General features: G+C 37.0%; 1 protein-coding gene across 1 annotated transcript in view; it reads right to left on the minus strand.

The window, feature by feature from the left end:
• Positions 1-15,119, minus strand: part of LOC138697816 (ankyrin repeat and SAM domain-containing protein 1A) — a 598,611-nt gene that overhangs the window by 287,117 nt on the left and 296,375 nt on the right. The window contains exon 7 of the mRNA XM_069823347.1: positions 12,378-12,642. Coding sequence (XP_069679448.1) covers positions 12,378-12,642 — 265 coding nt within the window. The remainder of the gene's footprint in view (positions 1-12,377; positions 12,643-15,119) is intronic.

Here is a 15,119-nt window from a genome sequence, read left to right on the forward strand (position 1 = left end):
AACACAGTTCGAAAGAGGTTATGGTAGCATACAGACCGTACAGACCGCCATCTGTTGCTACGACGTTCAAGTTATACCGTACACGTTCTCAAGTTCAGATTGAACGCTTTGATTAATAGGCAACTTCTCTGACATAAAAGCTGAAACTCGCTTCAAATCGCTGACTCACAACAGTGACGTCATGACACACTTTGAAATGAACACCCAGTAGTTAATCACGTTATATTCACTATAATTCATATCAAATCGCAAAAAATGCCGTTCGTTTCATAACAAAACGTTAGGCAGCTGCGAGCTTACACAACACAAGCCACAGTGAGGCAGTGTGACGTCAGCAGCAGTGATGAACAAAATTCCTTCGCTATATACATTGAGAACCATTTGATATATTGAGTTGCGGTTTTCAGTGGTGTCATCAACTCCCTGTTGTCTACAACATATGAAAAAAAAAATAGCGTAGAAAAGGCGTCATAACTAGAAGACCCAATGTACCAGAAGCTCAAATAATTTAAACAACAAAGCAGTACAGGAAGCTATTCAACACAATCCCATAGAATCGATTCCTCGTACTACATAACGAGACTTGCAAATTCCACAATTAACCATCCATAAAATTCTTCGGGAGCGTCTTAAATTCTATCCATAGAAAGAGAAAATTCTGCAGAATTTAAAATCATGGGACAAGAAAAAAAGATGTAATTTTGTCATAGATTTATTGAACAGCAATGACGTAAACGACAATATATTGCAAAAAACTCTGTTTTCTGGAGAAGCGACATTTCTTGACACCCGCTGTCACCAGATTTAACTACGCTAGATCTTTTATGTGGGTTTAAGTAAAGGACAAGGTCTATAGAACGCCCGTAAGGAATCTTCAGGTCTTATGTGAAGAATCAGAGATGCCATATCAACAATGACACAAAAAATTATTAATTTCTGCAAAGATTTCAATATTGAATTCTCTTCGGCCAAGACTGTTTCTTTGACAGCTCTAAAATATTCAATCTATCTTCTGATAAATCACATATATAAAGTAAATTAATAGCATAAAAATACTGATTATATTTCTCACGGAAATTTTTTCATAAAATTGTACGCATTTAGTAATAGGTCCACTTGTATATTTGGTATACTTTGTCCTTCAGAGCAACCCCTGTTTTGGGGGAAATTTGTTTAAATAAGTAACAGTTTAAAAAACTGGACCGAAATTATTATTGATTAAGCATCGTCAGAGCAACAAGATGCGCGCATGTGGTAACTGTGTAAGTAAAGTTTCAATATAAATTAATCATACAAAGCGAACAGAATAAATATATGTTAAGTAGTTTCAAAGTTATAGCTGTGTTAATTCGAAATTTTCTCGGGCTTCCAGCCAGGTCATAAGTTGGTGATCCACCGACGTTTCGAGGATGTTCATCTTCCTCATCTTCAGGCAAGAAGAACATCCTCCAAACGTCGGTGGATCACTAACTTATGACCTGGCTGGAAGCCCGAGAAAATTTCGAATTATCACGTCGCCAGGAAAGCTTCAGTAGTTATTATAGCTGTGTATTTTCGTTACATTATTTTACGCACATGGTGTATGTTTCTCATCTTCTGACATACCCATTTAATTCGCATACCAGTCAACAGTGGATCGTTTAGCACAGGTTACAAATCAAATCCGGAAAATGCAATGAAATGCGGGTATATTAATTTTCAAGAAATTGTAATAAGTCTACCCCGAGACAAGCTACGTAATCAAACATATAATCCAGGTCGAAATGATTAGTCTTACTTCATGTTACCTGTACTTTCTATGACACAGCATAGCTGAAACGACAGTGTTCAACAGGGATAGGAAGGCGACAGTATACCAATTTAATTAATCTAAAATGTTAAGACGCATACATTAATTAAAGTAACAATGAAAAGCTAAAACCAGTTTTGCTCATTTTAATTGCTCGATCTCTTTTTACCTCCCGGAAACGCGTGTATCGCGACACTAGAGAATATTATAAAGCAAACAACCAATGTAATTTCAACCTGAGAAAAGAAGGGGGCGCTCCAAGCAACGTAACTACAATATTCCTTAGTTAACGATGGCGAATGAAGGATTTGGACTAAGTTTGCTTTGTACTGCAATGAAGGGGGAGGGAATGGAACGACATTTTTAATGAGCTTTTTTCTTCATCTCTAATAATCGCGAGCTGTACGGCTGAGAGTGCAAACATTTGCTTGAGGCTCGCGACTTCTTTTAAATGGGGTATAACAATGAACGCACAACATCCCTTGTAGTTCGTTATTGCCAGTGTGCAAATTCTCGGCTGTATCACACGCAGGACAAGTCCCACGAAGAGTTATTTACCGGATGTGTCCGCAATAATGTTCCACACAGTACTTACTGTCGAACCAGAGATATTTAATAGATGCTGGTTCGAGGCTTCGCGGGGAAGATATTTTCTCATGTCATTCTAAAGAGGCTAATATTGCCATTGATATTAAAATCAGATGATAGGAGTGACTCGACCACATAATCAAGATGTAAAGTAAACGAATATCCAAAATCGACGTAAAGATTATTATTTTTTGATCCTACAGACTACATCTGTTGTGGTAACAATATTAGAAGATAAAAATTCGCTCCGGCGTCGGGGATCGAACCCGGGTCCTTGGTTCTACGTACCAAGCGCTCTCACCATGAGCTACGCCGAAGCTCAATCCACAGCACCGGATCGAACCCCTCTTTTTCAGTGTCTTTCCCTTTGTGGCTTGACTCCAAGTTGGGCATGTATGTTGATATTTATATTAAGTCAACTGCCATTATACCAGGAGCGCACTCAGTTGAGTGACTTGGCGGCCAGGATTCCATAGCAATATGCAGTGATATGTACAGTAATATGCACTGTTGCTCGAAGAATCCATGTAAAGATTATTTTTTGGTCCTAGAGAATACGTACATCTGTTATGGTAACAATTAATATTAGAGGAGAAAAATTCGATCCGGCGCCGGGCATCGAACCCGGGTCCTTGGTTCTTGCGCTCCTCGTATAATGGCAGTTGACTTAATACAGGCCTAAATTACAACATACATGCCCAACTTGGAGTCAGGCCACAAAGGGAAAAACACTGGAGGAGGGGGGTTCGATCCGATGCTGTGGATTGAGGTTCGGCGTAGCTCAATGGTGTGAGCGCTTGGTACGTAGAACCAAGGACCCGGGTTCGATCCCCGGCGCCGGAGCGAATTTTTCTCCTAAAATATGAATATCCAAAAGCTATTAGATACAAAACCAGTGGTAAAATGAGAGTTAGAAGTTACGGTGTTGGGAAGATGTCAAGGATGATCTTGCTAAAACAAGAATAAAGAGATGGAATCAGAGAGCACCGGGAAGGAATATTCGGTAAGCTGTTCTAAAGAAGGTCAATGTAAAACTAAGAGGGCTATAGTACCACAGACGATGATGATGATGATGACGATGATGTATGGTACCGGTACCCATTATGCATCGTGATGAATTTGGGGTAACTACAGTGAGTAGTGAGATCCAGTTCCTCGAGCCAGATATAACGGCTGGAGACAACATCGTGCTAACCACACGTTACTACATACTGGTTCGCTGGTCGGTCAACCCTACTGAGGTACGTCGAAGTAAGGCCACTAGTCAGCTGGTAGGTCTTGACCCTCTATGGGCTGTCGCGCACAGAATTATTATTATTATTATTATTATTATTATTACTGTTATTACTATTATTATTACCTCCTATAGGGCCTATATTATTATTATTATTATTATTATTATTATTATTATTATTATTATTATTATTATTATTATTATTATTATTACTGTTATTACTATTATTATTACCTCCTATAGGGCCTATATTATTATTATTATTATTATTATTATTATTATTATTATTATTATTATTATTATTATTACTGATATTACTATTATTATTACCTCCTATAGGGCCTATATTATTATTATTATTATTATTATTATTATTATTATTATTATTATTATTATTATTATTACTTTTTACTTACCAACAAATGACTTTTAGAGAACCCGGAAGTTCACTGCCACCCATAAGCCAGCCATCAGTCGGTCCCTATCCTGAGCAAGATTAACCCAGCCCCTACCATCATATCCCACCTCCTTGAAATCCATTTTAATATTATCCTCCCACCTACGCCTCGTACCCTCCAAAGGTCTTTTTCCCTCTGTTCCAGCAACTGACACTCTATATGGATTTCTGGATTCACCCATACGTGCTATATGCTCTGCCCATCTCAAACGTCTGGACTTAATGTTTCTAATAATGTTAGATGAAGAATACAATGCGTGCAGTTCTGCGTTGTGTAACTTCATTCCTCTTAGCCCCACATATTTTCCTAAGCACCTTATTCCCGAACACCCTTAATATCTGTTTCTCTCTCAAAGTGAGAGTCCAAGTTTCACAACCATACAGAACAACCAGTAATATAAATACACTCAGGGACAAAAAAAACCGGACACTTTAATATTTGCTGGTATTTTGCAAAACATTATCTTCTCATACAACATTATGGTAGCTATCTGTTGTTATGGAGACGTGTATACATTGTTGATTGTTTTTTATTTTATAAACAAGCCATTACAACCAAATATTCCAATTTTGCTTTCGGAGTCTCAGCTATAACAATTTTGTCTCAACCATTTTGTGCTTCATTATCGTTATCATTCGTTATTTCTTTATCTTTACATTTTCTGAGTTTAAGTGGGGTTGTAACATTTGTCTTAAAACAAGATGCGACCTGAAGATGTGGCTCGAGTTGTAGCCCTTTACGATGATGGACGCAGTGTATGTTACATTGCAAATGTTATGAATATGGCTAGAAGCACAACCCATGATGCCATAAAACGGTATAGAGAGACCCTAGAATATACCAGAAGACCAGGTTCGGGTCGTCCAAGAGCTACAAATCCAAATGAAGACAGGTATATGGTGTTGAGAGTTCTTAGGGAGCGCAACCTGCCAGCTACTAGTGTAGCCCAGCAATTTGTTAACAAGCATGGACGCCAAATTTCGGCCAAAACAGTTAGAAGGAGGTTGAAAGCAAGTGGACTGATATCAAGTAGACCTGCAACTGGTCCCAGACTTCTCAGGATGCATAGAGTTGAACGACTGCGTTTTGCAAATGATCGCAGGGATTGGAGAAATGGACAGTGGAGCTGTGTTCTGTTCACTGATGAGTCCCGTTTCAATCTGTGCTCACCTGATGGACGTGAAAGAGTTTGGAGAAGGAGGGGAGAACGATTTTCACAGTGTTGCATTTCCGAAAATGTGCCGTATGGAGGTGGTGGAGTGATGGTTTGGGCAGGAGTGTGTACGGATGCTCGTACAGAGTTGGTTTTTGTTGAAAATGGAAGACTAACAGCTGATAGGTATATAAATGAATGTTTGGCTGATCATGTTGTGCCATTTGGCCAATTTGTAGGCGATAATTTTGTTTTAATGCATGATAATGCACGGCCGCATATTGCCCATGTGGTCGGAGATTATCTCCAAGAAGTGGGAATCCATGTTCTTCCATGGCCAGCAAGGAGTCCAGACATGAATCCAATTGAACACGTGTGGGAAATGCTGGGACGGAGTGTTAGGAATAGACGACCGAGACCAGAATCATTACAAGAGTTGAGGCGAGCACTAGGCGAAGAATGGGAACTTATTCCTCAAGAAGACATTGTTAACCAAATTGAGAGCATGCCAAGGCGTATGGATGCAGTTATTCAAGCCAGAGGGGGTAGTACCCGTTACTAAAGAGAGTTTTTAATGTTTAAGGCACCATAAAATGAAAAAACAGTTAGACCAAACGATGCCATAGTAGTACGCCCTTTGTAATTTTTTGTAAATTTTCTCATCAGAGATTTTTTTTTTTTCAAATGTTGTCGTATAAGGTGCTAAATGAAATATTATTTTGTTTAAATGGGTTTTGTTTCATTTTGAAATAATTGGCAACAAAATACCAGCAAATATTAAAGTGTCCGGTTTTTTTTGTCCCTGAGTGTATTTTATAAATTCCAACTTTTATCTTTTTTGAAAGCAGAATAGATGATAAAAACTTCCTAATCGAATAATTACAGGTATTTTCCATATTAATCTGCGTTTAGTTTCGTTCCCAGTGTCATTTATATTTATTATTACTATTGTTGTTGTTATTATTATTATTATTATTATTATTATTAGTATTATTATTATTATTATTATTATTATCATTATTATTAATGTTTTGTTGTTGTTTAGTCAACGGTCCGAAGACAGGTCTGAAGCTCACAAGTGATATCAACACGACACCATTTATAAGGCAACTAGGCCAGAAGATAATAGGATAGGGTGGCCAGGCCTTTTCCCCCTCCATTGCATACATCGCCGATTAGCTACAGGTACACTAATCACACTTCTGATGCATACAAATAATTTATCTTTCTCTAACATATATCGTCGAGGTGTACTACCTGATAAATAAAATATCAGCTAGAACCTCAATATTATTATTATTATTATTATTATTATTATTATTATTATTATTATTATTATTATTATTATTACCATAATTTATACATATAATCAATACTGACCGACGATGGCAAGCAATCATTATCAATGTTTTCATTTTGTAAAGTTTCGTATGTTTAAAGCGTATTTTAAGAAACCCGGCGGAGAGAAGCCAAAGAAAACATTACAAGCACAGTCTAGCTCGAATAAAAATACCTGCCGGCAAGCATATTATATTTTACTTTTCTTCTCATACTTCACTCAATTTAATATTCAATGCAACCGTGAAACGTTTACTTGAGCACAAGTGCAAAACTTGGGTTATTAACTTCGGTAAGAGCATAATGAATAATTAAAGATACGTATACGTATGACACAAAAAATGTTATCAACGCCTCCAGCATATACCGCCTACTAGTGAAGCTCGTACAGCAATCACTAAGAGTTACTCTTTACACATTCGTTCACTGATCAATCTTTTCGTTACTTAACAGTTAATAATTGTTGAACAAGGCTGAAATAGAGCAGCAGAACCAACCTGCAGATAAGTGAAACTGTTGCAATTATGTTACACAAAATGTTTCCAGAATTCAATACACAAACTGAGAAGACTGGTTGGGGATATAAAGGCAAACATATTTTTATCGGGATCCGGGGAACTTGCCACAATTTATTTGTCACAATTACAATTCGGCATAGAGTTACAATTCATAACAATTACGATTCGTTACACAATTAGAATTCGTAACAATTACGATTCGTCACAAAATTACAATTCGTAACAGTTATATCGGGTTTATGGGAATTCTCAAAATTTCGCCATATAACATAGACTATAGAGCAGGCCTGCACAAACAGCGCTCAACGAGCGCGCGCGCTCCTTCGGAGCGGGAGAGCGGTGTTTACCGCTCGCCGAAATGGAGAGGAAGATACGTCAGAATGACATAGACTTGATATAGGTAGAGGAGAGGGAAACGACCACTCAAGTTATCTAGTGGAGTGCAGTGTATAGGCCTATTCTCAGTAACTGCTTCACGTTGCTTACCTACTGATACAGTAAAGTATGAAGGAATCTAATAGACGGAACACAACATTTAACATTCAACGATTTACAGCTCGAACTTATTGATCTTCAATGTGACCTAAGGACTAAAGATCGTTTGAATAATACTACTAGCCTGGTTGAGTTTTACAAGACTAAACATTAGCAATAATATCCACCACTACACAGGCTGGCTGTGAAAATGATTGCTATGTTTGGCTCAACATTTATATTTGTGAGCAACTGTTTTCTATAATCAACTTTAATAAAGGCAGACATCGAACATCTGTAACTGATGTTTCATTATGATCAGTAGGCTACTGTTCCTTTCAGCTGCCAACAGCATAAAACCTCGTTTTGATGTACTGATAAATAAAAATATAACAAAATGATATTGTACATTTAAGTAACTATAGAATTTCTATTACTTCTGTAAAATAAATATTTCTTTATTAATTAATAATAGTACAAGATAGTTTTGCAAACACTGAACGGGAATTCATTTCATAAGCACTCGTAATAGTACTTCTTTTTGTGTATATTTTGTACGAGATCACCCCTTCTTCCAGTCCACCCTTATACAGAGCGCAGCTAATATCTGCTACCGCTCATGAGCTGTGAGCCGGCTCGGAGAGCGCAAACCTTGTGCAGGCCTGCTATAGAGTATCAGCTTATTTATCTTACATGTTTATCCTACCAGAAGAAATTTGACACATTCTTCAGCGGCACCTAAATATTTCACAACGACTGGTATAATTCATAGCCAGAGTTACGGGCCAAGGTTATACAATTCTATTTTGATAATAAATCCTGACTTAAGTTATTTTGAGTTTAATAAATTTGAGGAAAAAATGAAGCAAATTATCTATTTTCTTTTTTCTTTTTCTAATCTCAATATACTATTTATTGATTCCAACTTACATTCTGTTCTTGACTTGATTATCTACAGTACGATTATTTAGTCCTGACAGTCGCTGGAGATGTGCGCCTGGGTTAGGAGAGTCCATTTAGTTACGCCAAGGGGTGTTTGGGTTAGTTACTCGCTTGCCTTCGGAGCGATCGGATGGCATGCGTGCGGTAGAGCGGTATGTTTCTAGTGCAATTAAGCTGTACTGCATTCCTTTATCGACCGTTCGCACTTATCTCTATTCCGGAGCTCTCCTCACTACTCCTATTACTTCTCTTTCGCGTCGCTGAGATGTCAGGACTAAATAATCGGTCTGTACTTTTATCTTCCTAATTATCCCTGTTTTATAATAATTGTATTGGTTTTGTAGTTTTATTGAATCTTTGTTATGTTGCATTTAGTACAAAATAGTCATTTACAGGAACCGCAGCTTGCTCAAACGGGTGTGCGCTACATCAGTAATATGTATTTATTTTGTATTGTATGTAGCAATAAATACTAAAATACATAATGCATTTTTAACTTTTTCCTTCCCACAATAATGTACTGTGTTTATTTTTAACTGTTTCGTTTTCACAATAATGTGTTGTGTTTCTATAGTTTCTACAAATTTCTAAATCACCACTCTAAGCTCGCAGTACTTTCAAAACTATGAGTGATGAAATTAGGTACACACAAACCGAAAGAGTACGCCGTAAACTTAAATATAATGATTTCATGGTTACCAATTACAGAACAGTCAAAGGTGGGGAAGTGTGGCGTTGTGATTTGCGTGGTGAGTGTAACTAATTTTTAACAGTAACGCACGGTGGGACCAGAACCATAAAGGGACCTTCAAATCATTCCAGCCATACTGCGAAAGTGTATGGTGCCCATGAAGGAAAAAATAGTTCCACGGAACCAATTTCCTCCATTCTTAAAAATAAATTGCAGAGAGTATCAAGTAAATGAAATGTCAAACTGCTGTTCAATTTCACCAATTCAAATTGTGACCAATGAATCACTTGTGACCAATTTAAATTGTTACCAATACATCACCTGTGACAAATATATAGTCTACCTGTGACGAATATGAATCTGTTGCAAATTAAGTGTGACCAGTTGTAACGATGACGAAAAATTGTGACGAATTCTCCTGAAACTATTTTTGTCAGGCATACAACAGTGGCAGCTTCTGATCACACATATACGAAACATGTTCAGAAGTGGTTAGGAGAGCGAAATGGTCGAACGACTACTTCAATACAGTCTGATAGCAAGAGGTCGAGACTGTGTACAGCTGTTATGAAGGAAATTAAAAGGAAGCTCAATATCTGCGCAATATCATTTAGATAGTCATGTACTACCATGTTGGTTCTTAGTATATTTGCACGAGTTCTTGTTCATTATTACTGGTAAAAATAATAGAAGATTTACAGTTCATACATATTTAGTCAACTGTCCGAAGACAGGTTGGAACCTCGCAAGCGACGCTAATAAGGCATCACTCATGATGCAACTAAGCCAGGAGGTAGCGCAGTAGGTGGCTAATTCCTTCCCCCCCCAGTTTATAGTGAAGTTTATTTATTATCTGTCTGTCTGTCCGTCCGTCCCTCCATCTACCTACCTACCTACCTACCTACCTACCTACCTATCTACCTATCTATCTATCTATCTATCTATCTATCTATCTATCTATCTATCTATCTATCTATCTATCTATCTATCTATCTATCTATCTATCTATCTATCTATCTATCTATCTATCTATCTATCTATCTATCTATCTATCTATCTATCTATCTATCTATCTATCTATCTATCTATCTATCTATCTATCTATCTATCTATCTATCTATCTATCTATCTATCTATCTATCTATCTATCTATCTATCTATCTATCTATCTATCTATCTATCTATCTATCTATCTATCTATCTATCTATCTATCTATCTATCTATCTATCTATCTATCTATCTATCTATCTATCTATCTATCTATCTATCTATCTATCTATCTATCTATCTATCTATCTATCTATTTACGAATGGAGAGTATGGGTCTATGATAAGAGAAATAATTAATGAAGAGCATGCAATATATTTTCTCTTGATATAAAGTGACATTCCGCAATAATTGCAATAATTATTGGTCCCGGCTCACAACAGATTTTTCACTATGGTTCATTCAAAGTGTATCGCACGTATCTGTTATCATTTAGTATTGCAGAACTTGCGATTCCAAATCAAATGAGTAATCGTGCACATCTATAGCTACTCTCGATGCCGAGATATTATGAGAGAGTCCACGCAGCACGGCTCATTTTATACGTAACTTCGGCGCTCTCACACCCTTAGCGAGTGGATGAGACGTCATTGGGCATGTCCATACAAGTTATAATTGGCGTGGAAAGATTTCGTAACTTTGAATAACATACATAATTGAAATAAATAACATAAATGTTTAAATGAGATAAAGAACAAAACAGAATAGTATCTTAGTTATCAAAATGTTCTGGTTCTATTATATGATATTACCTATGGTTATATAAATAAAAAAAAAACAATTGTCAAATAAATTTGCATTTCTAAGAAACATAAAACATGACATTAATATCTTTTTGTGCGAGATCATGCGTATTTGCTTGGTTTCCGCACAAAACCAATCTGCGGTAAGTCTAAAATTCAACATTCAGTATTCCCAACCTAACACACATAACAATTTCCCTCTTCTTACCGCTTAAGTGACATATTGATTTTACTGCTTTAGGCTTCTAAAATATTATTTTTAGAGACGTTCAATATAGTAATAATTATAAATTGGAAACTTACCACTGCAATTTCACCTAAATTGCACTGTTAATTATTGTTTTTAAATATTTGCAAAAATTAAGTAAACTCTACAACTCCACTAAAGTTACTGGATTCGTGATGCAAGTAACATTAAGGAAGCCGTGAAAAAATCAACAAGATTCCAGATGCCGATATTATTACTGCAATATGTTATATAAATAATATTGTTAAAATATTAAAATGAAAAATAAATCATTACATAACCTTACCGTTTGTTTTAAGTTCGCATTTATGGACTGGGGGAAAAAAAGACAGACGTGTATCACGGCTTGCTGGAGTATAGTAAACACAGAAAACATTTTAAAGCAACAATGTTGAAGATAGATATTTTTGTTTTACAAATTTGCCGTCATTGAAGAGAAACCAAGATGGAGATTTCATTGCAACTAATTAGAAATTCCTCTTTCATGTATGTAATAAACGATCTTCGCACAAAATAATGTACGATACACGAGCGGTATGTTTTCTTTCAATTCTCGGGAATTAAAAACGCTCAACTACGTTTCGCTTTTTCAAACTTTTCCTCGAACATGAAAACTTCAACATACCGCTCCTGTAACGCATATTACTATTACTTGAGATTGCACACTTGATCTTAAACATATGAAAAGAAAATTCCTAACCTTTTAATAAGGGCCTTGTAATTAAATAAAGACTGGGGAATGGAATATTGTACACTGAAAGGTAGAGTGAAGTTTCAAATAGGTTACTTGATTGTTTACACATATATAACAATTGCCAAAGTAGATTAAAGTTCAGTATGGTATAAACAAGTGTGGCGATCTAAGGCTGCATTATTTCGGGACTTGATCAATATCGAGTCCCGGAAGTCTTTACGTCAAGGAAGCGATGTAATACTACATTGTCGTGGAGGTTTTCGGCTTTGCGGGCGCTGTTAGTCTCGCTTTCTCGATCGTTCATCTCCAGCGGGTACTACTCAAAAAATTGCTTCCGACTTCACCTCTACTGTCCTGGTTGTAATGAAGATGGGGCAAGTTCTCAATATGACTGCACTGTTGTAAGGGCACATTACAATGAGGCTATATTAAATTGTACCAATTACTAAATTTACTTACACTGACGCGGGGTCCCCACTGCTGCCCTGGCGCGCCTTGGTGCTATGGTAGAACTCCCAGTGCGTGGGGGAGGTGCTGGGGGACGACGAGTCCAGCCCCCCGCCGCTGCCAGGAAGGGGCACCCGACCAGGGGTTCGGGTCACCCGCACGTTTTCATAAGGACTGCCCAGCGTCGAGTCAGGTACGGGGATTGGAGGTAACGGGTTACCGAGACCGTCCCGGTCATCTGGATCCATGCTGTCCCGCATTCCAGAGGAACGGTGCTCTGTCGACAAAGACAATCATCACGTTATGTAGCTACCAAGACATAAATGCATCTTGTAGGCTCCATAAAAAATACGGTATTTTGTAAGATGCACCTCTTCAATAGACTTTTGTTGAATCAACAATTATTATTATTATTAGTCCTAAATAAAGGGTCTTCCAATAAGAGTGTCACACTTTCAAAATGAAATAAATTCTATAAACGAAAGAGGTTTATTTATTTAGCCCTAATTACTATTATTTTGAAGCACACTTAATGTCATTACGTATGGAACAGAACGTCGCAGCTTCGTTGGATTGCGCGTACACGGGTCTTCCAATTTTCAATAACAGACAAACATAAACCGGGTTCAATTTCGTTATTAACGCACGTGATAGTGTTCCTTAGGTCATTAATTGTTTCTGGCGTGTTGGCATAACATAACATAACCCCATATGAAGTAATCCAGCGGCGTTAAATCACATGATCTCGGGTGTCAGTTAACATTATCACCGCGCGAAATGATGGAGCCTCTGAACTTGTCTCTCAAAAGTCCGACCGTTTCAAGAGCAGTAAGACACGTGGCGCCATCTTTCTGAAACGAACGTTCCTGAGATTCGTACCTTTCAATTGAGGTCAAAAATAATTCCTCATCACAGACTATCCCGGTATCTTACACACACCGCACACTTCACGTAATGCACGGATTTTTAAGTGTTGTGAAATGGTGTAACGCTCCATGATTATTTGTCAACAACAACTGTAGCCTTGGGAAAAATATGACTGCTATAGCTTCATAAACACGACAACTGTTATATGGGGCATTCCATGTCAAATCAACACAAAAAAGTGGACTTTTCAACCCGACCACCTCAGATTTTCATTAAATTTGGTAGGATGGTAAAGAACCTTAAGTTAAGTAATTATGTAAAATTTTAGCCCTCAATAATGCACGATATCCCTACAGCAATTCTGTCAATACGAGAAAAAATGTAAAAATGTCGCATAGGCCTACTATGTCAACAAAAATAATTCATAACTTCTCTTCTAATTGAGGTAGAATCTTAAACTTGGGCTTATTTTAAAGCTAAGGGATCATACGTTTCAATAAAAATAGGTTTGCATCAAAGTAATGAATTCTTTATTGAATAGTCACGTGAAACACATTTTAACATTGAATACCTATAAATGCGGGACAAATTATTTCGCGAAAAATGCATGTTATAGAGGTAAGAGTATTCTCCCCTTGGTGTAAGTTTCATTTTGGAAACGTTTCAGGAATATCAGTAAAAAAAATATATCAATGTATTGGTTTGTAGCACTTAACCCCGTCTTACACCAACACTGCATGCGCACGAGTTCCTACTTGTCTCATAAGCTGCGTCATCGATCTGCCAGGCCGTCATGAGTAGCAGTTTATACAGTCTTCAATTTATACAAAACGTGCAATCTGTTTCAAGTGCAGTGTCGTTAGTTTTCGTAGTATGTGGTAGTTTTGTGCGATGTAATGGAGTCGAGTTTTAAGTTATAGGCCTATGTTTGCTGCAATCCCTTCGAGAAATCAGGGCACTGTAATTAGAGGAAAAATTTAAGAAGTGTTATATCGTGGATGCTTAATGTATTTCCTGATTTAAAACAGGAACAAAAGGTGTGCGCTATGTGTCGCAAAGAAATAAAAATATAATATGAAGCTATTACGCAGAATCCTCATAATGACTCTAGTAATGAAGAATACGTCGACTCTACAGCAAATGTAAGTTCATTAAATACAAGTCTTTTTGACCAAGGTGTGTTCCTTATTAAACAAGAAAGGCTACAACAAGAGAAATATAAGAGATAGAAATTTGAAAATATTGTAAAAGACAAAGTCCTCGATATAAAGATACCGAGGAACCAGGACCTTTCTGATTCTGAAATTTTGTCTCAGTTGCAGGAAAATTTTCAAAATTCAGGTAAAAGTGAGAAAAATCACCATTTTATCACTACTACCTAAAAGCTGGAGCGTAAATAATATAAAAAAGAGTTTCTTTCAGCTTTCGAATACATAATTCGGAAAGCCAAAGTCCTGGCAAAGGGAAAGGGAATTTTGTGTTCACCAAATCCGAAACCTGGAAAACCCCTGCTCGCGGCTGTTGCTGGTAAAGTTAAAGAATTCTGTTGTTCCGACGAGATAAGCAGAATGATGCCTGGTAAGAAATATTTGTTGTGATTAAAGAATCAGGGAGTAAATGACATGAGCAGAAATTAATTATATGCAGTGTTTAAAAATTATAACCCTGACCAAGAAATTGTATTCTAGCTGGAGTTAGTGGACTATACTGTCTGTGTTTGTGTCCTATCAGAATGTAAAACTTATGCCGGAAGCAATTTATTAAAGTTTCAGGTCTACGTGGATTTCAAGAAAATTTTTCTTTATACTTTCCAACTTAACATTTCTTGGCTACTATGGTGTGCAATCCTCCTCATATAAATTGCTTGTTCAGGAAATGTACAGAATG

Source organism: Periplaneta americana, chromosome 4 (assembly GCF_040183065.1).
Source record: "Periplaneta americana isolate PAMFEO1 chromosome 4, P.americana_PAMFEO1_priV1, whole genome shotgun sequence".
Taxonomy (NCBI): domain Eukaryota; kingdom Metazoa; phylum Arthropoda; class Insecta; order Blattodea; family Blattidae; genus Periplaneta; species Periplaneta americana.